At 35.0% G+C, this 22,745-nt stretch overlaps 1 protein-coding gene across 6 annotated transcripts in view; it reads right to left on the reverse strand.

The window, feature by feature from the left end:
• Positions 1–22,745, reverse strand: part of toy (twin of eyeless) — a 57,074-nt gene that overhangs the window by 29,491 nt on the left and 4,838 nt on the right. For 2 of the 6 annotated variants that reach the window (XM_053760596.2, XM_053760593.2), the window contains exons 2-4: positions 15,551–15,776; positions 7,730–7,955; positions 1,152–1,344 (exon numbers count right to left, since the gene is read on the reverse strand). In XM_053760596.2, the coding sequence (XP_053616571.1) occupies positions 1,152–1,344; positions 7,730–7,955; positions 15,551–15,569 (438 nt within the window). In that variant the 5' untranslated portion in view covers positions 15,570–15,776. Of the gene's footprint in view, positions 1–1,151; positions 1,345–7,729; positions 7,956–15,550; positions 15,777–22,745 lie in introns of those variants that run through there. The other 4 variants (XM_053760598.2, XM_053760595.2, XM_053760597.2 and 1 more) reach the window with 3 other exon arrangements.

Consider the following 22,745-nt stretch of genomic DNA (forward strand, 5'->3'; position numbering starts at 1 on the left):
TTCTTTGTGTCACCGAGTGTTTACATTATCCAGGGCACAAAAACTCCATTTTTGAGTTGTGACATTATTAACAGTGAAATTGGCTCGATGAAAAAGCGTATAAATTTTCGCTTTGTGATTTTTTGCGCTCATTGGCCGAGCAGATGTCGCTCAGTCTGGTTCGATTACGGATCGTGTCAGTCCGCACACAGCTTTATTTAATATCTTATGCGTGATATTTTCACAGGGATTGTGGTTTCATCCTTTTTAGCTGTTTTAACGATGGAAGCTGTATGATTCAGCCAGTGTGATAAAATTTCATATTGAATAGAAATTTAAATATAATTTGTGTTATAAATATACTTACTTGTATTATTTATTTATTTATTTAGAATTTTGATGTACCTAAGATATTAGTTTCAATGGATACAATAGAGGTGGAAGTTTAATAAACTCTTGGAGTCTGATCTCTTTCACTTCTTTTTTACAATTTATTAGCAATGATTGTACAACGGCACAATAAAATCGAGTAAAATTTATGAACTCGCGATAATAGACATCGATTTGTAAAGAAACCGACAAAAACGTACATATCAACATCCCACGTAAGTTTTATAAGCGATCATCAATAAACGCCGATGGACACCATTCAGTCCATCTTGAAAAGACCCTGGTGGACAATAGGCCCTCAGCTCGGACCCCAAAACATATGGCCGAAATAGAATACAATTTTTAATATCGCGAAATTGGATTAAAAGAAATGTCACTGGATTTTGTCCGGCTTATTTTGAAGGCGGCACAATGGGCCGGGCATATGTTTGTCGATTATAATTAAATTCAATAATTGAGTGTTGTGACGTTACAATATTGCGATTATAGTCTATCTGGTTTAAAGTAGTTCCCTGTATGGATAATTTGAATGACAGTTTTAAGGTGAATGATAAATGTTGTTAAGTTTCATTTAAATATAAGTTTTATGGACAGGTTAAAGCTTTCTAAAAGAACTACCATAACTGCGGGCCTTTACCCGCAAAAGGTCCCGAAAGGTGTAAACGTACTATCCTTTACCTGTACAACATCACATGTAAATATATATATGCATGCATATATGTAAATATGGAAATGTAAGTCTAATGACAATAACAAGAAAATAGACGATAAAACGTACTTACACTAGGAATATTGTCGTTATTGCACACGTTCTCACTGAGCAGGCGATCCCGAATCTCCCAGGCGAAGATACTGGGACACTCCCGCTTGTAGTCGGCAATCTTCTGGACCACTGGGGTCGTGGCGACCCTGGGCTTGGAACCCCCGATGGCGCGGGGCTTGATCGACCCCGTCTCGTAATATCTGCGTGTGAAGCTGAATTTAGTTTGGTTTAGGGAAATGGTTACCGTCGCTCTACAGTTTTGTATGACTAAACTGTATGTGCAACTGTACAAAATGATTAAATGTAATTTAAGCCTGTAATGATCTATTATTTAAGTCCGAATAAGATACGTGTTTGTATAACTTTCAAATGTGTAAAAAATAAATATGTAAACACTCGATAAACGACCACTTCTTGAAATTCTATGAAAATATGCTTGGGATTTAGTGAACATTCCAAAAGAATTGTGAAAGTTGGACTATAATTCCAACTTTAGTATGTTTTGTTATTGTAGTTTTAAATAAAACTATATAAATAGTACAAGAAAATGGTCTTTAAAATTATCCCTGTCAAATATATAAAACTAATGTTCATAAAACAAAAACACCTACAGTCAATTTAAAACAAAATAGTGATTAAAATAGTCACGTGCGCAGAGATACCTACTATCGTACTTTGTTTTCGAAATCTGTTTCGTATTTCAACCGAAACTGCCTGCTGCTCCACTCAATAAGCATTAGAACACAATTACTGAGCATAATCTCTAAACTATCCCCTTGGCTTCAAGTACCTATACAAATACATACTTGCAGTCATAAAACCGAATTTCACGCGAAAGTGAATTCAATGTCTTTAGAAATAAGGTTGCGTAAAGAACGTGTAGAGGAAAGCTATGAATTGTTATAGATACAGGATGTACTTGAACGGGCTATTGTCAATTCGACATGTGTCGATATTTGGACCAACATATTGATAAGTTGTGTCAATGTCGGTAATGCCTAGAGGGTAGGGTCCTTTTCATAGTTTCGCGGTACAATATATAATCAATTTGAATACACGTGTATTTTTGATATATCTACCGCGAATAGTTAATACTTAGCCAGTAAATCTGTATTTGTCTGGTTTATTTACTACGGAACTATAGTAATAAATTAATTAAACTGGCAGCTCCTGTTGTGTTTTGAGAGAAAATATCGCCGCGCATTTTGCGCTTTTCCATAGTTACAAACATTTGTCCCGTTTTATGAAATCACTAACTATTGCCCGCGGCTTCGACTGCGTGAATTTATCTGCAAAAGCAGAACAGACATGATTTTCATACAAACTTTCACCCCCCCATTATAGTCATTTGCGGGTTAAGTCTTTGAAAGAAAAGAGCTTATGTTTGTACGGTGGTCTTTAACTACCAGAACAGACAGATAGATATACAGACTTTCACATTTAAAAATTAGTATGGAGGTATGGATTTCCACAAAATGTAGAAAAGTGGGAATATAGACAGTTAAAAATAAGAATGTTCACGATTGCCGTATCGATTTTCCTAATCCCGGTAAATCACCGTGAAATAACTTTCAAATAGTCAAAACCGTTACAAACCGACAACCAGGCCCTTAAACAAACACTATCGGATCGGAATCAACATGCCACATGCCAAAATTGTTTGTGGAACAATCGACAATTCAGTGAATAGATTTACAAATAAAAGCGTAATTTTATCTGTTTTATTAGGTTTTTGAATGCTAGTTTCCTTTTATTAATGGTAAAGTACCTATATATGTTTGGCAAAAGATCGAAGACGTCATCGTCGGAAATATATTATGTGGATTTATGTGTGACAATTGCAGTTTACGAAGACCGGCAAAATATCTGAGAAATTATATTTTTACTTTAAAACGAAACTTAAACTTACCAATATCATTACTATATAATACAAAATCATTTATTGCACATTAATATATGTATACATACAAAAAATCCTACTAATATTATTAAATGCGAAAGTTTGTGAGGAAGTATGTATATGTATGTTTGTTAGTTACTCTTTCACGAGAAATCTACTGGACAGATTGTTATTGTTGTGTTGTTGTTGTTGTGAGATATTTGGTACACGGGTAGAATATAACCTGGAGTAACACATAGGGTACAATTTTTTTCTTTTTTAGTAAAGTCCCAGAGCAGAGCTAAGCTTAAACTACTTTCAAGTTGTGTTATGCTATTACGTAATGGTAGTTATTTCCATCTGCATAGGTAAGTGATGTTTTATTTTTTAAATCCATTTTCATTGTCATTTCATTATTGTCAAGAGTCTTACGTCGAAGCCCGCAGCGAATCGAAATCGTTTTCGCTTCGGGCAGTTTTCGAAAAGGGCGACGATGGTAGGGCTCCAATCCTGACTGCCTTTTAATTGAGTGGGAGTGAAGACGCGGAGGTCAACGAACCCACAAGTTCATCAGGTGTGTTTTTCTTTATGAAGTTCGAGTCTAAATTCTATGCAATTATGAATGTTTATTATCTAATACAGATATAAGGCATAGAAATATGAGTGTGTTTTCATTTGTTTATATTATTGTACATCTTTAAAGGTTATTAATGCTATTCATTGTCAACCAGTTCACCATTGAGATAATGAGAGATTAATATTGTAAGTATGCAAACAATACTTCAGTCTGGTTTGAATTATAGTTTATTAAATTAAAAATAAAATGACATAAATATTTATTGTGAACTTTCAATTCATAATAACTTTATAGGAAAATAGACCTTATTCAGATGTTTTAATTGTAATGAAGAATTTACCAATTCTTTACCAAAATTGTTAGTTATACTATATAAAAATCAATATTCATTATAACAAAATGGCGGTGTGGTTCCGCCCTAGAATAGAACCACTCCATATCCTCACTTGGATGTCGTACGAGTATAACGAGTTGGACTAGCTGATAGGCAACAATAGCATTCCCAATGAGCATTGACGTCAGGCAGGCGGCCGGTTGTAAAATTACAGCCAAATCTTCAAAATCTTTAAATTATTTTTTACGCTGACCCCGGGCTTCGTGGCTTCACAGTTTCAAACGCAACCGAGGACATGCGAAGATGAAAGAGAGTAATTATAGCAAAAATTGCCCGAAGTATGTCGTAACACAAATCGCGTTCCAACTGAGCGGCCGAATAATCGAATGAACGATAACAAATTGATCGAGATCGCTAACAATGCTCGCCAGCTGTGGTCGCCATTGATTTCTGTTTCCATTCATTTCATTCATTCTATTACTACTAAGATAAAACCGACCAAGTCCGATTCGATTGTGGACAGTGGTTCTGTTTGTGATGAACTAAATTTGGAATTTGTAAGTTTATTTCAAATAAAAGATTACGTAACGGTTGTATAATTTTACTTAAAATTGTTTACCATGTGTATTACTATTCGATGAGGAGAACACTATTGAACATTACTTTAAGTTGCTAGGAATTACTATCGTGAACAAGAGTTGCAATAGTTTATGCAGTATAATTAAGTATTTTATCTACATTTTTATGTCTGTAACTATTTAAGTTATGTATGTATCGACAGAATGTATGTACAATGTACATGAATATATATATGTGTCGTATCATCTTCTCCAAGTGACGCAAAGATATACTGACAGACAATGTTAAGTTGCGTCTATTGTATCATCAATTGTATATTAATTTTTGAGTGCAATAAAATTTAAATAAATAAATAAAAATCGGTGATTTGTGAATTTTATTGTAATATTAGTATTGTCCCACTGCTGGGCAAAGGCATCTACTGGCTAATAAAAAGAAAGAATTTTTTTATAAGTTAAGGTAAAAAACAAGACATCGAAAGTGTTTGGTAATATGTCTGTTATTATTGGGGATCGTTTATTTTCTGTTTGGCCGCATATCCCTAATAAAAGCTATAACTTGCAAATTTTTCGCCTATGGCTATGTGGGGTGATCAAATGTCCTTATCGGAGATTGATTTTCAAGTGGTTATTTTGTTGTAATAGAGTTAAGTACTTGGAAAACTGGTTATGATTTTGACTGCTAGTAATTTATATCTAAATTTTATATATCCCATTAGTCTGTATGATCTAATGTACATATTCGATAAAATTCAGGTTGTGCAATACATTGAATATTAATTATTCTGTTCTTTTTAATTATGATGTATTTTTTCTATTGTAAATTAAGTAGCTTTACCTAATTTAATAAAAAATAACTAAAATCTGTATATATAAGTATAAAAGTGAAAACACACACTCTTCACGAAATCTCCAAAATATTTTTTTTTTTTTCAAATTTCGCAGGAAAGTAAATTGTGTCTAGAAGTCATCCGCTATAAATTGGACTGAATGGATTCAGGAAATTCCAGCCCTAAGTGGATATATAAGTGGTTGAAAGTTTTTCTTCGAATTTTATTTCCGGTTCTTTTTTGGGAAGGCAAATTAACGCAAGCGAAGCCGCAAATAAAAGCTAGTAATTACTTACAACTTTGTTAGGATAAAATTATTCCTGTTCATTATTCTCGACAGTTTGAGAAGAATGTTGTTTTCAAGCGAGAATTTCCCAAGAACACGAGGCCAGATGGAAGCAAGGAGCAGAAATCAGCGGGGCCTCTCTAATTAGGAGCCCTGCCACGCTTTCTGGCGGAGGGCTAAGGGCCAACCCTTCCGTAATTGGCACGGTAAGAATGTCCAGGGGTGTGTGGGAAAAATACGTCGCCAGCACTTGCAGCCGAGGGTTAAATTCAGTAAAATAGGGAAATTTCTTTTCGATCTTTGAGGAAACAGAAAAAAATATTTGCGGTATGTTTTACTTTATTACTTTGTTTTTTTTTTAATCTAAAATCAGCTGGCATTGGTGAATAAAATCGGATTTTTTGTTAATTCTTTCTTGGCATGTTCTTGGCTACAGTTTTTCAGTACATGAATTTTGCTTTGAGTTGATCAGAAATGGGCCTGTGGCACTTTTCTCCTTCTTCTGAATAATATGTACGTATTTATAATGTATTACGAATGACTGGGAATTTTAAAAAACATACTTCACACACGGCCAAACAATATAAATCTGTTTGATCAATCCGCCGATATTTTAACTACAACAAAATAACAACATGCCCCTAAGAGCAATAGGGTTTCGAAAGCTAAATTATTTTCCTATAAGATGTTCTCAAGTGGCGTCAAGCGGTCTGCACAGTGGGCGCAGTAGGGGTGCCAATTACTCCAAATAATATTTTTATTTTGATTTTTATTTAGGGGCGGTCGTGGGACAGCCCTGAAAGGTACACCCTGTATTAAAATGAGTCTAGTTTCTTTGATTGACGTCTTTACCAGTTTTATTGTTCCGAATTGACTTTTAAGCTTTTGTTCCCATTAATGTTGAAAAGGGAATGTTAAATGTAAAATAGGGCATGCTATTTTTGACTATTTCTTTCTATTTTTGGAAATAGAATAGGTATCGAATTCATAAGTAATGGTAAAATTTATTTTATTGAAGCTTGGTAATAAATACATCGAGATGAATTGATAAATGAGTAGATTATTTAATTCATGGGAAGAAGTCGCATAAATCAGTCAAATAAATAGTCAATTAGGTCCAACGTTTTTGATCTTAGACTAAGTAGGTAAGTACCTACTTTAGTAAACAGAACAATAACTAATAATCATAATTAACATAATTTTATACTTTATTTTTTTATCATGGCATATTGCTTTTCCAATTCCGTTTTGTCCGCACACTTGTCGTTTCATTTCTATTAACGTAACTCCATAAGCACAGAGGGCTAAGTCCATGATCTCCAGATAAAATCGCAATCAAACAATAAAATTAGGGTCTCCCCATAGCACCCGGCGATTCCCACCTAGTCACCCTGCGGCGTCACCCATTCAGCAAAAACAAAGCACTATAGGCATGTTTTCTATTGATTAAGTCAATGAATTTCTTTTAAATTTGTCCATACCGCCTATTGTATGCACCATTGTGCAATTCCTTAGGCGGTGGTATGGGAATTTTGACAATTTGAGATCGTGTGTCAGAAACACTTTGACCCCTGACGTCTTGACATAATCGATTCCATGACTTTTGTACTACAATGCGTTTTGTGTTAATTCGTTTAGTTATTATTCGCTTTTATTGTTATGGGTGCGAAATACAATAGCGTGGAGTAGTGTTGTGTGACATAATGTGCAAATGTCTATACATTTATTAATCGAAATACCTTAGCTTTTTGTAAATGAATGAATTAATATTCTGGAGGAATAATACTTGTGTATTATTATTATGAACAAGCAACTGGGTCATTTGTGGTCGCACTAAAGGGCACAAGTCAGTGATTATGAAAATTAAATCTGATTAAAAATATATATTGTAACTAGATTAGATTATTTTTAATTTTAAACTACAAAGGTCGAAATCACATTAGTAAAGTGTTCAATTCAAAGAGAAAACTTATTGTGACGGAATAATTATTACGTTTGGGCTATCAGTGAGGTCAAGAACTGATAGAAGAATATGTCATCTATATAAGACAGAAGACGTAGTAGCGCGCTTTGACCAGCTGTTCTATATTATAGAATGTGTGTGTGAGCTGACCTGCCGAGGATCTTGGACACGCAGCCGTTGGAGACCTGCAGGATGCGGCTGATGTCGCAAGGTCGCGCGCCGGAGTGCGCCAGCTCCACGATCTTCTGCCGCGTCGAGTCCGGCAGGGGCCGCCCGTTGACGTACACCCCGCCGAGCTGGTTGATGCCGCTGTGGCCGGCAGACGAACACCCGAATAGGGCTCCGCCCCCCATCGCTGCGCTGTGCATGAGTTCATCTGCCGGCAAATGGAGATATCTGGTTTAGAAGACAGTTAGATTAAAATAAAATCGATCTAGAAATATGATATTCAATAGTTAATACATAATGTGATATTTTTTAACTAACGTATATTACTTTTACACAACGTACAAACATCTCGTCCATACTTAAACATGTTTAATTATCCTCAAATCCAAACATCTGCCATTTTTTTTACAAACATGTACTGCTGAATTTCTGCTCAAGTGGGCCCTGCACTTCAAAACCAATGGATATTAAAGAACTTTTATCTATCCTCTGCCTGGTCCTGAGTAGCTTTATAATAGACGTATATTCCTAAAAAAGTAAAAATGTTAACCCGTTGAAAAAAATAATCCGCTTTGCGAAATAAAAGGTACCGTCTGCAAAAAAGATTGCAGCCACGGCGGCGCGGTCTGCACCACAAATACCACAATCTATCTAATCTATGGCCGAAAGGATGAGAAGGCCTTTGTTATGAAACCGTTAATATCTTTTGACAATGATCTTAATTTTTTACGATCAACGTAAAGAACTATATACTCCTAGGCTCGACTGATGTTGGTTGCATGCATAGTAGTATAAAATACTACTAACAAATAAAGTAATTGTTAGGTTGTATATTGAAGACTACTCGTAACTTAAAACCGGTCCAGTACGAGAAGAACTCGAGCACTGAAGGTTCTGTACAACTTTCTGGATTTTTTTTATGTAAATGTGTATTATATTTGTTTTTTGTTTATGTAATGAATAAACTAAAAAACAATTGTACTGATTTTTGCACAAAGACAGACAAAACCTTCAGGAAAAACATAGGCTAAAGTATTGTTATGGTTTTACCCAAGCGAAGCCAGGACGGGCCGCTAGTAATTTTATAAATAGAATTAGCCCCCATTATGATTCTAAAAAATAAATGGCCATACGATATACATACATATATAAAGGTTGTGGCGTGCTTCACAGCTTCACTGACATTTTTGAATCTATATAAATCAGCTTAAAGTTCAATTGTTTTCACTCGAACAGTTGTGTGCAACTTGGCCTCTATCAACTTAAATTTTAATATGCTTAAATCGCGCGCAAAATAACAGCCGCCAGTTGCACCACAGATAATAAAGGCTGCACGCAATTATAATGTCTATTACTCTCATGCCAGTACGTCCGAATAGAGGATAGGGCCGCTCAACCGTTGGTCGCAGATAATTTCTTTCTATACACCCTAAAACACGCCTCGTGGTAAAAAGTGAACAATTGGATGCAATTTGTAGGCGAATTTAGGGCAGGGTCTTGATTAAGGTCTCAAAGGGTGGGGAAGTTCATTGTTTTGGCCCTTTTTTGTGGTCGCGTATAATTTTGCCGAAGCGTGAGCCGAATGAGAATAGTTTCTTTTGTTTTTTTGGATTAGACTTCGATCACCGATCGATGAAATTGTTTTCAGTTTTGTAAATAGATACATACATTTTTATAAGTGTAAAGTAGGCGTGTCGACTGCTGCTGTGGCCGCGCTGTCATTACGATCCGCCAATTTTCTTGAGGAAGGAATCATTTCCAAAATCAGATACCAGATAGCACAGTACATAATAATTAGACAGCTATCGCGTTGCTTCGACCACGCATCGACTTAGACATTCTTTATGAGACCGGGCCGCGCGAGAATTGAGTAGTAAGGAAACATCACAATAATATTTTTTACGGCTTAAAATTGGATCATTTTCCAAACCGTCGCCCGCCCACACTAATTAATTAGCGACACCATCAAGCAGCACGGTGGTGTACGCGCCAAGTGACGGATTCGCGCCAGCCCGTTGTTAATCACACTCGGCGCACCTTTCGTTAGCGGCCACGTAACAAGCGCCTGTTAAAAGAACAATGGACAATCGCTAGGGCACACCCCCGTGATGCGATTATGTGGTGCAAATGTCGCGCGGGTGGCGAAAATTGCTTGTTAAGAAAGTATGTATAAATAAAAGTAATGTTATCGCTAAATTTTTAAAGTCCGCAATGTTTTCAGAGCTCTTATTGGGTTGCGTAGCGGGGTTTGCTTACTAACTGGTATTTCTTTTGTCTACATGTTAATACTTTATATGTAAAATTTTTTTTATTATAGTATTAGTGGGTAAATGAGCATGCGGGTTGTCTGATGGTAAGCAAACACCGCAGCCCATGGACACCGGCAACCAGATACGGGTCACCATTTCTCCATTGCGACCGTACAGTCCAATGTAATAAGTATTACCTTGATTTGACTGGAAACACGAGTAAGGTGAAACTTAAATACACGGATGGCGATAGTGCGTTATCGCATCATGTCATACATGCTAAGTAAACTTAGTTAATAAGATAAATGTAGGAAGAGAGAGTAAATAAGAAACTCTGGGACAAGATGGACAAGATTGGTTTCTTCAGGCATTCAAACCAATTAGTATTAAATAAATGAGAAAAAAAAATTAGAAATATCGAGTGAGTAATATTCTACGTTTCCCTGAGAACCACGAATTTCAAAAAATAAATCACAGTCGAATATTCAACAGTCGAATATATGTAACGTCAACACTGGACTTCAACGAAACTGAAACTGAAAGTCAACACGCGTAGTCACAGTCGTGAATGAAATTCAAAACACGCAAATGTGAGACAGAGTGAGTTTCTTCGTGTATGTAAGCAAATCGATTCCGCTTATGACTTATCCCATAGCGAAAATCGACGCAAGCAACGCGTGTCGCGCGAGGGAGCGTTTTAATTTCAGAGGTGCAGTTTATTCGAGCGATTTATTTTTAATCCCCGTTTTTATGGCGCGACGCTATAAATTTCATGTGTAGTGCCGGCAATAGTTCTGGGTGTATAGTTCATTGCATGGTTTTCCACATATAAGTGTGTCATATCGTCTCTTGCTATTATTTTTACACACGCATTTGCCCGCTGACTGGACTACGTTATTAATATTGCAATATTAGTGACTGGTACATAACTGGACTAAGATCAGAAAGTGAGAGAGGTTAGTGACTGGTGACATAGCAAAATAATATGTTAATGAAAATCTATAATTTTACTTTTTCCAATTCTATTTAACTTTATTTTCTCTATACTTATATATTGTATACTATTTCAATGAAAATCACAATTAATACAAAACACATGTGCTTATTATTTTGACCAATAGAAGTTGGATTTCCAAGGTCGATATATATAGTCAATACTAAATAGTCGGCAACGATTTTAAGTTGACAATTAACAATTGTGACAGAAATTATTTATTTAGAATTATTGCTAATAATATAAAAATGGTTCTTTCAATTTTCGAAAATAAAAAATATAAATGCAAAAATATAAAAAAAATATATTACTTATTTATCCCCTAAAAGTACTTAGGATGTAATGTTATACCAAAATCATCTATACTAAACGTTAATCAAACATTACATATATACCAACAGATCATTTATAACAGACACATAAGGGTCGTCACCCTGTCTCTGACAGACACACCTGGCTACAACCCCCACTGTACTTCTCTTATTATTATTTTGTATCTGTTTTTGAATTGCTTAAATCTATAGGGGAGCATTTAATTGTGACAGTAAACGCCATTTTGGAATCACTCGATCCAGTTTAGGAGATTAGTGCACACGGCATCTGATTTGGTTTATAATGAGCTTCACTTTTGATCGAAACTGAAAGTTTAAAATTTCATCAGATAAATTTATGTATATTCATATGATAATTTAAGTACGTTCCCATAATTAGAAGGATATTAAAATTGTAAAAATTTTAAAATGTAGTATGTTCAAAACTAATGAACATTTTGGATATACACTTCACTTTATATAATCTCATTCATTGTATCAATATGATAAATTAAGACAAATAATTTCATTTTAAGGAGATCCAATCTCTTTATATATAAATAAAATAGAATGTTGCATCAAAAAACTATTCTATCCATTCACCTTTATAACACGTAACAAACTTTTTTTTGTCACAAATAACACATTTTATAGTTTCATTCACAGCGCTTGCGAGACCATTTGTTTCACCCGACTTCTGACATAATTTATGGGATATATGGCCGCCACGCCCCTCGACTGTACAATGAAAAAAAAAACATTGACAGATTCATGTATAGACAGATTTTGCGACTACAAGGCAAAAAGGTTGTCGATTACCTTACTTTTGACTTCATTGTTGTTCGTTAAAAATATATTACTTCTAAAGTTAAACAACAAATTGCTTTAAATAACTCGATACTTTATTTGAGTAATATAAAAAATCAACAAAGCAATACTTGACCAAACCTAAAAACTAATCCTTTACCGAAAAACAGTGATCTTTTCGGTTTAACAAAAGCTTGGATTTCTACAAATCAATGTCGCCATTTTTTAAAAACATTGGCTTAGCATTGAGCTAACAATGTTAAATTTTCAATTGTTTTTTTTTTTTGGAATAACGGTATGACGTTTTAGTTACAATGTTAATTCGAAAGGAATTTGAGCTATTATCTGTTTATTTGCATATAAATCGCAATTATTAAATCAAAAAGTAAATTGATAGGTTCCAAACGGCTGAAATGTGTGAACATTTCAAACATAGAACACTCTCGATTAAATTCTCAATCAAACAAAAAAATGATCAAAATCGATCCAGCCATTTGGCTGCTACGATATCACGGACAGACATACAGATATACAGACAGGTTAAACATATAATTGTCCTTCTGTCGTCGGGGGAAGAATGTAACATCATCAGGTGACAAAAGGACTGACTGCTTTTTCGTTCAAAGGACTAAAGTTTGCATTGATTTTCTTTTATAAAAATCCTTGTTATAAGACTAATATTTAACATTATATAACATCCTTTCCAAACTTAAATATTTATCGTTTCACCTGAATCTGACGAAATATGTTCAAGTGACTCGGAAGTGTAGACATTTGCATGTAAAGAACACGTCAAAGGCTCTGAATCATTAAAATTCTCTCGGCGTGACAGACTGGTTTTACATCTCTCTCCCGCCACCATTTTTCCGGTCTATTTGTCTCTTTCTATAATGTGACAGGATTGCATGCCCCGTTAGGCGAACTGTGCAGATTACGACTTCACCGTGAAAACAATTTACGAAAGCGATTTTAGTCTTAGGTTCAAAATCTGGAATTTGTATGTTTAAGATATGAATTAAGATATGATGAATTCTAGTATCTGAAACATCAATGATTTTACTCTGAGATACAATTGAAAAATATTTTTGGTTATGTTTTTCTATATACTGTTTGCCGAGCTAAATAATTTAAAAAGAAATGCTAGAATACTCTAGCTATAAAAAGCATTACAGCGACTGTAGCAGTGACAATAGCTCTAAACAGCCTTGTACTATTCAGCGCCGAGTAGAAAGCAACTTAGTTCCGTCACTTGGCAAGTTAACAAGTCATTAAGTTGACCGCCCTTAGAAGCAAACAGCGGAACTCTGGCGTACCAAGTTTTCAAATCGTGAAGCACAATTACTATGTCGGTATTATTGCATCGATACTAATATTATAAAGAGAAAAAAATGTATTTTTCTTTTTTTTTTGTTTGCAATGGATAAACTCAAAACTACTGGGCCGATTTTGATGAAATTTGACACAGATATAGACGAAACCTTTTGACAGATCTTTTGTTATATATATAAGCTAGCACCAAAGTAAGTTTAAAACTTGTGTTATGGGATACTAACACAAGTTATGGGTTATCAAATCATCATCATCATAGTCGTATCCTTATGGCTGAGGATCGTGACCATCAGTAGCTGTGGCTCTCTTGACTAGGGCCTTTTTTGCATTAAGACGAATAAGGATTTTGCCTGTAGTTCTAATAATATGCGTACTTTGTTACTATTTTTTTCGACGTGTTACTCTCCATAATATCCATGGATGTCGTACGAGGCAGCTACCAGATTAAAAGCCTTAACAGCTGGGAGGTGACAACAGCTTGCCCATAGGAAGTTGACGTCAGACAGGCGGCCGGTCGTAAAACCGTAGCCAAATCTCCAAAATTTAAAAGTTTATTTTACGCACTATCATCGTCTCAATCGAAAATTCTATTTTTAATGTTGTTATTCTTCCAAACAGTTTTTGACAAGAACATTACAACAGGTGCTATTCTAATATTGAATTATATAGTGCCATTGAAATTGGTGCACAAAACGGCACACCTCGCAGAAGCTAGTCAAGTATACTATAACATATATATACTCACAACAAACTTTTACTATTTCAAGTTAGGCTAGTTCGGGCTAACTTAGCAAGTTAGTACGTCGTTAACTTAGGGCCAGCCTCTGCGCAACCATCCAGAACTTGTTTTCACTTGAAAGTCAATCTTGGGGAAACCAGTGGTAACGATAATCTAGTTTATTATTTAATAGAAAAACATTATTTATATTCTATTAATATTATAAATTTGTTTGTGACGATACATCTACTAAGTAGATTGGATTGGATTGTTATGAAAAAGAATATAACCTTAAATAACACATAGGGCAATTTTATCCCGAAATTACCACGGAAACAAATCTCTAGGCCGCATATAGTATAGTATAAAATTTTTTTTAGTATGCATTGGCATAAGAATTTCAGTTTTACCTTGCTTAAGTTACATACGAAACTAAAAAATGCACAGATAATCTAACAATACACCAGCTATCTAGCTTCAAAAACAATGGTACCTATCTAGGTACCATTGTTTTCGAAGACCTTAGCTCGAGTTGAAGTAAATCAAAGTTACAAGTTCACTAATGAATAAGCAATTCATAAGTTGCGAGTTGTTTAGTGCAGTTCAGTGTGGCGGGTTTGCCAAGTTCCACGGAGATTTCACGGCACTACCACTGGTTCTCGATCGAGATATGGTTTGATCCGAAATTAATATTTGTTAATATTGTATTGGTATGCTTTGTAATCGAGATACGATCGAGATACCAGAGTAGTGGTCACGAAATCAAATCTTAAGAGCGAGTTAAGAAGTCCGGAACTTGGCTTTTGCGTTGTAAACCGGCAACTTTATAGTTGTAACTTTCTAGTTGTATCAACTTTACGTTTGTTGTCGTAAACAACTGGTAACTGCTTGTTAGATCTTGCGGCCAGTATTATCGTTCGACTTTCGTCTAGTTCCAATAATTAGCATCAAATTTTACTCTTCGATATTTGAAATCTTCAGTTGAAATGTTCAATTGTTATCAACGAATTGCACGTGGCTTCGTCATTAATGCAAGGCAATTTCATCTGACTTTACGATATATAGAAATTGCGCAAAGTCTTGACCTTTTATTATATGGTGCCGGCGTAACTGCAAGCGAAAGCTATATTTTTAATTTTAAATAGTTTGAAATTCTTAATATAATGTAAAGATAAAAGAACTTCACACACACGAGGGGAATATCTGAATCCATACTTCCATAATATAAATATTCTAAATACGAAAGTCTGTCTATATACATCGCACTTATCGCGGTTAAACTACTAGGCTGATTTTAATGAAATTCGGGATAGAACTAGTTAATGACCCGAAGTCAAACATAGACAACTGCTAGGCTATTATAGGTAAATAAAAAATATACCAAACAAGACATACAATCACCTTTATGAGGCATCTTCCAGAAAGCTTCGGCCGCCGTGGTGGGTTCCCGCGGCGGCGCCACCAAGCCCCCCACCAGCGTGGTGGCGGCGTGCGCGGGCGCAGGCGCTGCCCGCCCCCACCCCCCGTGAAGAGCCACCCCGCTAACTGCCGCGCACCCCCGCGACGACCCGCCAACGGAGATTATGAACGAGCTAGCTGCGCGCGGTTCTCATCACGAGATCTGCAAAGATGGAACAAATATTATAATTGAAAATTATAAATTATGTTGGTCGTAAAAGTCATCCTTTTAGAGGAATAAAAATCAGTGATAACTCAAATTTTGTTTTGAAAATCACAATAGTGTTCACCAGGTATGTTTTTACGTATTTATCTATTAGTTGAATACACTATTGCTTTAATTAAAATGCAATAAAACACCAGGTACTCCTGTTTGTATTGTAGGTCAAAATATTCTTTGACCTGAAGCCGCATCCAAATTGACCCAGTAGACAATCACATCATCAATTACAATCAAGACTCATCATTACGCTCCTTTCATTCTTTGTCCCGTTCTACCGTGCCGTGGGTTAGAGTAAGTATGTTTTATAGTACTTATAGAATGCTTTTACCTCTTTGAAAATTGAAATGAAAAAATAAATATGGGGTTTTTTTTTAATTGTTGAAATAATGTTCATCTGCCAGTCAAGGACAGAGCAAATTTTATTAACCATTCGCACTAAATGTTATAAATGTGAACGTGTATTTGGGTCGACGTTCTTTCATTTCCAAATGGAGCATTAGATCGATGTGTTTTATGGTGTATCGAGTGTCGGAGAGCTGGAGAATGAGGTAGGTTGCTTAATTTTTGTTTATTCATTTACAAAGTGTGCAGAACAGGTTACAGACATTATGAGATTACTTTATGTTATTGTTAGTTAAATAACAAAACGTCACTATCACTATTATTAAATAACCATATTCGCAGGGTCGTGATGGAGTTCTAAGAGACCTGGATGGCCCTCCATAGAGCAGACTGGCAATAAGCGACGCAGAATAAGAAAAGGTGGAAAATTTTAGTATCGGAGACCAAGATCCTTATTAGGTCGCATAGCCGCCATAATAAATGATATTAATAAAATATATGATAAATGTAATTCAAAATATTTTTTTTGTGTATAATAGAATATAGTAGAATAAAAATATTTATGTGTAAAATATTTATTTTTGTATCTAACAAAATAGACCCAAAAAAAGTATTGTAAGCGAGCGAAGTAAAAATACGCGCGCGCTCTACACCAAACTTAGTCCGTTACTCTAACTATACTAGTACTAATTGCTAGATGATTCTGCTGAATTTTTTAATTGTGTTAGTTTAGAGTCGCCATCTATTGTTGCATAGTAGAGATAGTTGCGTGTTCGTGAAACGATAATGATCGGTTGTAATGAAGCTAGATGAGATGATAGCTGGATGCTGCCACCCATGCTGGTCGAACGGTAGTCGGTTGGTTTTTGTTATTTTTTTTCATTGTTTAACTGAGATGTTGTGCGTGATTACGTCATGTGTAGCGATCGGTGATGTGAAGTGGGCGGCGCGAAAAGTAGGTTTTTTTTTATGAGCGCTTTTTGTGGAAACAATATTTTACTAAGTTATTATCTTAAACTATTTTTATTTATATACTACATCTATGTTTTATTCTTGCATTTTCGAAAACGTGATAATGCTGCCAGCCTTCTGGGCACGTTATGTATAGTTTAAAAAGTTTAAAAGCAGGAAATAAATTATTCGACTAAAGCTTTCATTTTTATATCGTACTCTCTAAACTGAAACATCACTGCTTAGTATAAAACAAAGTCGCCCTTGATCCGCATCAGTCTGAGCTTTTCTGAGCTTTTCTTCTTTTCAACCACGCAACAGATTTGATGCAGTTTTCAATGTTATTTAGACAATTCCTAAAGGTTTATACATAAACGACCCCGCACGAAGTCCGGGCCACAGAACTAGAAAAACATAAACAACAGAATATAAATAAAAAGTAAGTTGTAGTGTAATTTTTCGAAAAAAATTACCAAGTTACGTGACAAGATCGTCTTCAGTGTAATTTCTATTTCCATACTCCAGGGTACGCACGCCTAATATTAACAGGTACTCAATAAAGGGACACGTATTTGATCTTTTCAAGTCCCAATCGAATTTCACTTTGATATTTTTTCCCTTGAAAGGTACAATAAAGTAGGGTCGAGTCAAACATGACTTGTGAGTCAAAGTGAGTACTCTAGACTCAAATACTTTGGACACTAATGGCGGGGTCCTTTTGTGTGTTTGTTTGGTTGACTGTTGCGAGGGTGGTTTGATTCGTCATTAATAGGTAAGCAGTGAAACATGGAGAAGAAAAAGTAGGAAAGTGGGTACTGGGCTCCGAGGATTTATGGCGGAGGAGATGAGTTCGATTTTTTATTTGAAAGTACATAATTTTATCTTAAGAACATTTAAATAGTTATACATTAATAGTGATACATTAATAGTTATACATTAATAGTTATACATTAATAGTGATACATTAATAGTTATACATTAATAGTTATACATATGCGGAATAGTAAGTATAAATTTGGATTACTTACAAGACTAGTTAACTAAGCTTATCATTTGCTAGCTAATTCATCCACTGCCATCGTCCTCACTTATTTTTGTAATAAGTAATAGTTTCGGATTTTTTCCGTATAATATATTACATGAGAAATATTTTTTTTATTTGTATTGCACATAATTATAAAAACACCGGTATAGTGCGAGTTGGACTTGCGCATTGAGGGTTCGGTTACGGTATTTAGAATTTTTTTTTTCATTAACGTGTTCTGTAAGACATGCTTTTTAGCTGAATTTCTTGATTCTAGATCAACGGAGTATCCAATCTAATGGGTTTTTAACAGCTACTACCCTATAGGTTTTGATTCGATAGGTAGATCTTAGATCGTAAAGCGTTAACTATAAGTTGTTTTTTCACTGATGATAAAGACTTTAGACTAAATTTCAACTTGATACCTCTAAGTGTTCCTATAAAAAAAGACGGAGCAGACTAAAAGAAAGGCGGTTTGTCAAGCAAGCGGTCAATGAAATTATACTATAGAGGTTCCGCTTTTACATTCGTACATACGGAACCCTAAAAATAAGTTGAAACAAATATGAAGTCATAAATCACGTACTGAATAACGTTAAAACGCTTTCACATCTCATTACATCAGTGGTTGTGTTCCACGCAGAAAACATGTTCATCACAACTTTATTCTGACGGTAATAAAGTTGAATTTGTTGTTAGACGTGCGTATAAATGATACATCAAAGATCGCGTTATCGGTCTGATCGCTTCTTTGTAAAGAGGCCGCCGTCTCAAGTTTCTACAAAAACTTGGTTCTAATTACGATAATTATTCATCACTTGTTTCTGTTTCGTGTGGGAAACTTATTGGAAAAAGGCTACTGTTTTAAACTACATTTTTCTACTCATCATCATTTTGATTGTCCTTTATCATGTTGCATATGCACCCCGTTAAAATTTGGGACGCCCTCTCCACGTCGGAGTTTCCCAAAAACAAAAAAGAACCCGTGCATAGGAATGTGTGTGATATTCCTGTTTTATTTATATTAATATAGTGATACCATTCTACATCACGTCTTTGTTTGCCATCCAGGTTAGATTTAAGTCGAATGCACTCAAGTCAAATTTCAGTCACAAATATACACTAATGGTCATAGACTAAACGAATAGAGTTTTGCACAGAATCGAAAGCCGCGCGAGCGTTTAACTGATTTTTTTAAATAAATTGATTTATTTTGTCGTTGAAAACATTTAGTAGTTTTATATTTGGCGATTCGCGTTTCGTGTGCGTATTTATTAAAATGTGAAGTCAAAACCCCAATTTTCTAGCTTCAATGCCTGGTATGTAGACCTACTCATAAAAGCGTGGTAATGTTAAAAGCTCAGTGTTTCTAAGTGGTCGTCTGCCTAAAGCTTAGCTCCGTCAAAAGCTCCACATGTAAGTAAGCTCTTTAAAACAGGTTACAATGTTGAATTTTAGTTAGAGATAATTTTACTCAAATTTTGGTTCAAAAAACCTCTCGTTATATTTAGTTGAGTATGTACCTATATCATCGTCATATCCAGTGTTTTATTGTTAACACTGGTGTCCGATTTTATTTAAGTCGCCTAAAGGCGTCTTTTACTTATATTCATATGTCCTTTTTTATATGTACCTTTGTACTAGTTTAAGATATATGTAGTCAGTTTAATCATTCACATTTTACTATATAACTGAATGTGATAACCATTATTAAAAAAATGAGTTATTTTGATAAAATTGCACGGAAAATGTAATAATATCGTACCTACTAATATTATTAATACGAAAATTTGCGAGGATTATTTTGTATATACTTTCCCGTAATATGTACTGGCTGGATTACGATGGCTACTATTAATCCCGATATTTACCATTCTGTCTGTCTGTACAATTCTATCGTTCAGGTCTCACAGAAGCAGATACCTGGGACGCATCTAGTATTAATATTTAAACTATAACGAAACGACGACTTACACTCCGCTATCCCTACATAGTATAAAACAAAGTCACTTCCCGCTGTCTGTCCCTATGTATGCTTAGGTCTTTAAAACTACGCAACGGATTTTGTTGCGGATTTTTGTATATATGTAACATGCATAATATTGCACCCGTGCGAAGCCGGGCGGTCGTCAGTAATATTAAATAAAAAAGATAAAAATTTCCGTTCAAGAGCGAGAATTCTAATTTGAGAATGTTTCTGGTATTACCATAGTTTGAGGAGATCCTACACATCATTAGGCGCTTTGATTCGCCGAGACACCAGGTGGCGGTAATGGCTCGCTATTTACGAAGAACTACACGCTTTTAGCCGACTGCAACTAAAATGTTAAACTTTATTTGTTTGGATGTTTGTCAGTTTTCATGCAAAAAAATCTATGAGATTACTGGGCTATGTTCTTGTAAAATAAAGTTCAACCACGTAGAATTAAACGTTTTAGGCATGTGGTTCCGCCCTAGAATAAGACCACTCTATATACTCCCGTGGATGTCGTACGAGTCGACTAAAAGGGACACATAGTCTAGGCAGCCGATATGCAACAATGCCATTCCTAAGGAGAACTGACGTCCGACAGTGGGGCCGTAAAATCACAGCCGAATATTCAAAATTTTAAGATTGTTTTTTAAGCTCAACCTATGCTATGCGGCGTCTTAACCCCGAACGCTCTCTCTCTATGACAGCTCCAGGTGGAGATGTCACAGAGAGAGAGAGACGCGGCAATCACACGCAAAAATAAATAGCTTATAACCACGGAGTCATACATTAAGAAAAGTTTTTTTTAAATTGCTTTACATAAAGTCGAGAAATAAGCACTCGAATAGTTAATTCAGCGTCTGAATCCCTGTGAAGAACCTCTAAATGGATCTTGGAATATTCAAACACACAAACTGTTAAACTATACAAAGATCGCTCCACTCTGGTTAAAAACCAGCCAGCATCAAAAGGATATTCGCGAATTGTATACAAAATACACGCACGCGAGTAGGTACTCTCATCTGTTTAAGTTGTAACCTCAAAGCTTCCTTTTCAGAGTTAGAAAAAAGCGGGAAATGAATACGCGGAGGTAAATTTATGGAGTTGACATTGCCATGATTTGATACGTCTACATTAATTTTGATGAGTCTCTTTTTGGTTAGATTTAATTATAAAAACATATTTCATGGTTGCTGTCTAAATTTATTTTCTTAAAATTAAATAAAAAATTTCTTTGTATTATTGTAGACATGTAACAAGCTTATTGGTTTCTTTCATAAATTAAAATAGTCTTAAACCTTTGTGGCTGATGTGGTTCTAAACGTAGAAACTATAAACAGAAGACTGAAATAATATAGCCAAATATAACAACATTTATGATATATTGCTTATAAATAAGTGCATTTCAGATATTTAAATAGACTAGTAAATCCAATTAAGAATTCTAAAATTAATTTCTACGATTGTCGACTCCTGCCGTATATCTCAATGGTCGCGTCTATATTTGTAATTAACATTGACGTGTCTACAAAGTTTCGGAGTAAAGAGCATTCGGCTTTGAGTCAAGTATCATCGAGGTTCATGCTTTTGATAGTCAAGTCTAGGTTGCACCGGGGTTTAAACACAACAACAAAAAAAATGCGACATCAAGCGACGTTCACGTGACTGTATGTTAATCTACTTGAACTCATACACCGCTGATTCTGTATGAAAGGACTTATTTATTTGAGTCTAAACTTATTATGAAAGAAGAAGTTGATTTAGCTATATAGGTACTAAATCCTACATAATTATTTAAAAAATTCCTCTACCGCGTCTGTCTGTTCGCGATAAACTCAAAAACTAGGTACTGCACGAATTTTCATGTGGTTTTCACTAATAGATAGTGTGATTTCGGAGGAAGGTTTAGGTGTATAATTTATTTTTGTGTTATGGCTCCATCGTTCGCCAAAACGATGACTTTATTATTATAGTAACATGTTGACAGTTTGATGTTTGATGTGTGACGTTTTTAGAGTTGAGCTGTCAAAATCAAGAGCCTATGCAGGTCCAGCTACCGAGGTGAAGGACTCGGTAGTCAGACCAGGCCTGTCAGAGCAGAAATAAATTACGACCCGTGTGTAGGGTCAGCACAAAGCCTCGCCTCGATTTGTTACATTGATTCCGAAATGACGGGTAGCGACAGCAGAAACATACAGAGTAAATTGGAGTAAAATTTTATGTAAATGAAAATTGATGTTACTTTCGATTATATTGTAGAAAAAGATTTTAAGTACCGTATTTATGTTATAAAGTTAAATAACATATCAGTTATATTCTATAATAAAGTATCAGGAAATTACAGAGATTGGTCTCTTTTTATTATAAATTTTATCTATTCTCAGATAATTATCTTTTCTTAGTAATTACTAAAAATATAATAACAACCAATTTTACATCGTGGATATTCGAATCACATTCAAATTCTGTGTTTATTTTTCTCTGAAGAAAGCAAAAATTTCGCAATTTTAATCTAAACATGTTGCATACATGTTTAGATTAAAATTGCGAAATTTTAGCTATCGATGATTGATTAATGATTATATTCACAAATTAAAAATCTTTATTAAACTTAGGATGA

This window comes from Plodia interpunctella, chromosome 20, assembly GCF_027563975.2.
Source record: "Plodia interpunctella isolate USDA-ARS_2022_Savannah chromosome 20, ilPloInte3.2, whole genome shotgun sequence".
NCBI classification, from domain to species: domain Eukaryota; kingdom Metazoa; phylum Arthropoda; class Insecta; order Lepidoptera; family Pyralidae; genus Plodia; species Plodia interpunctella.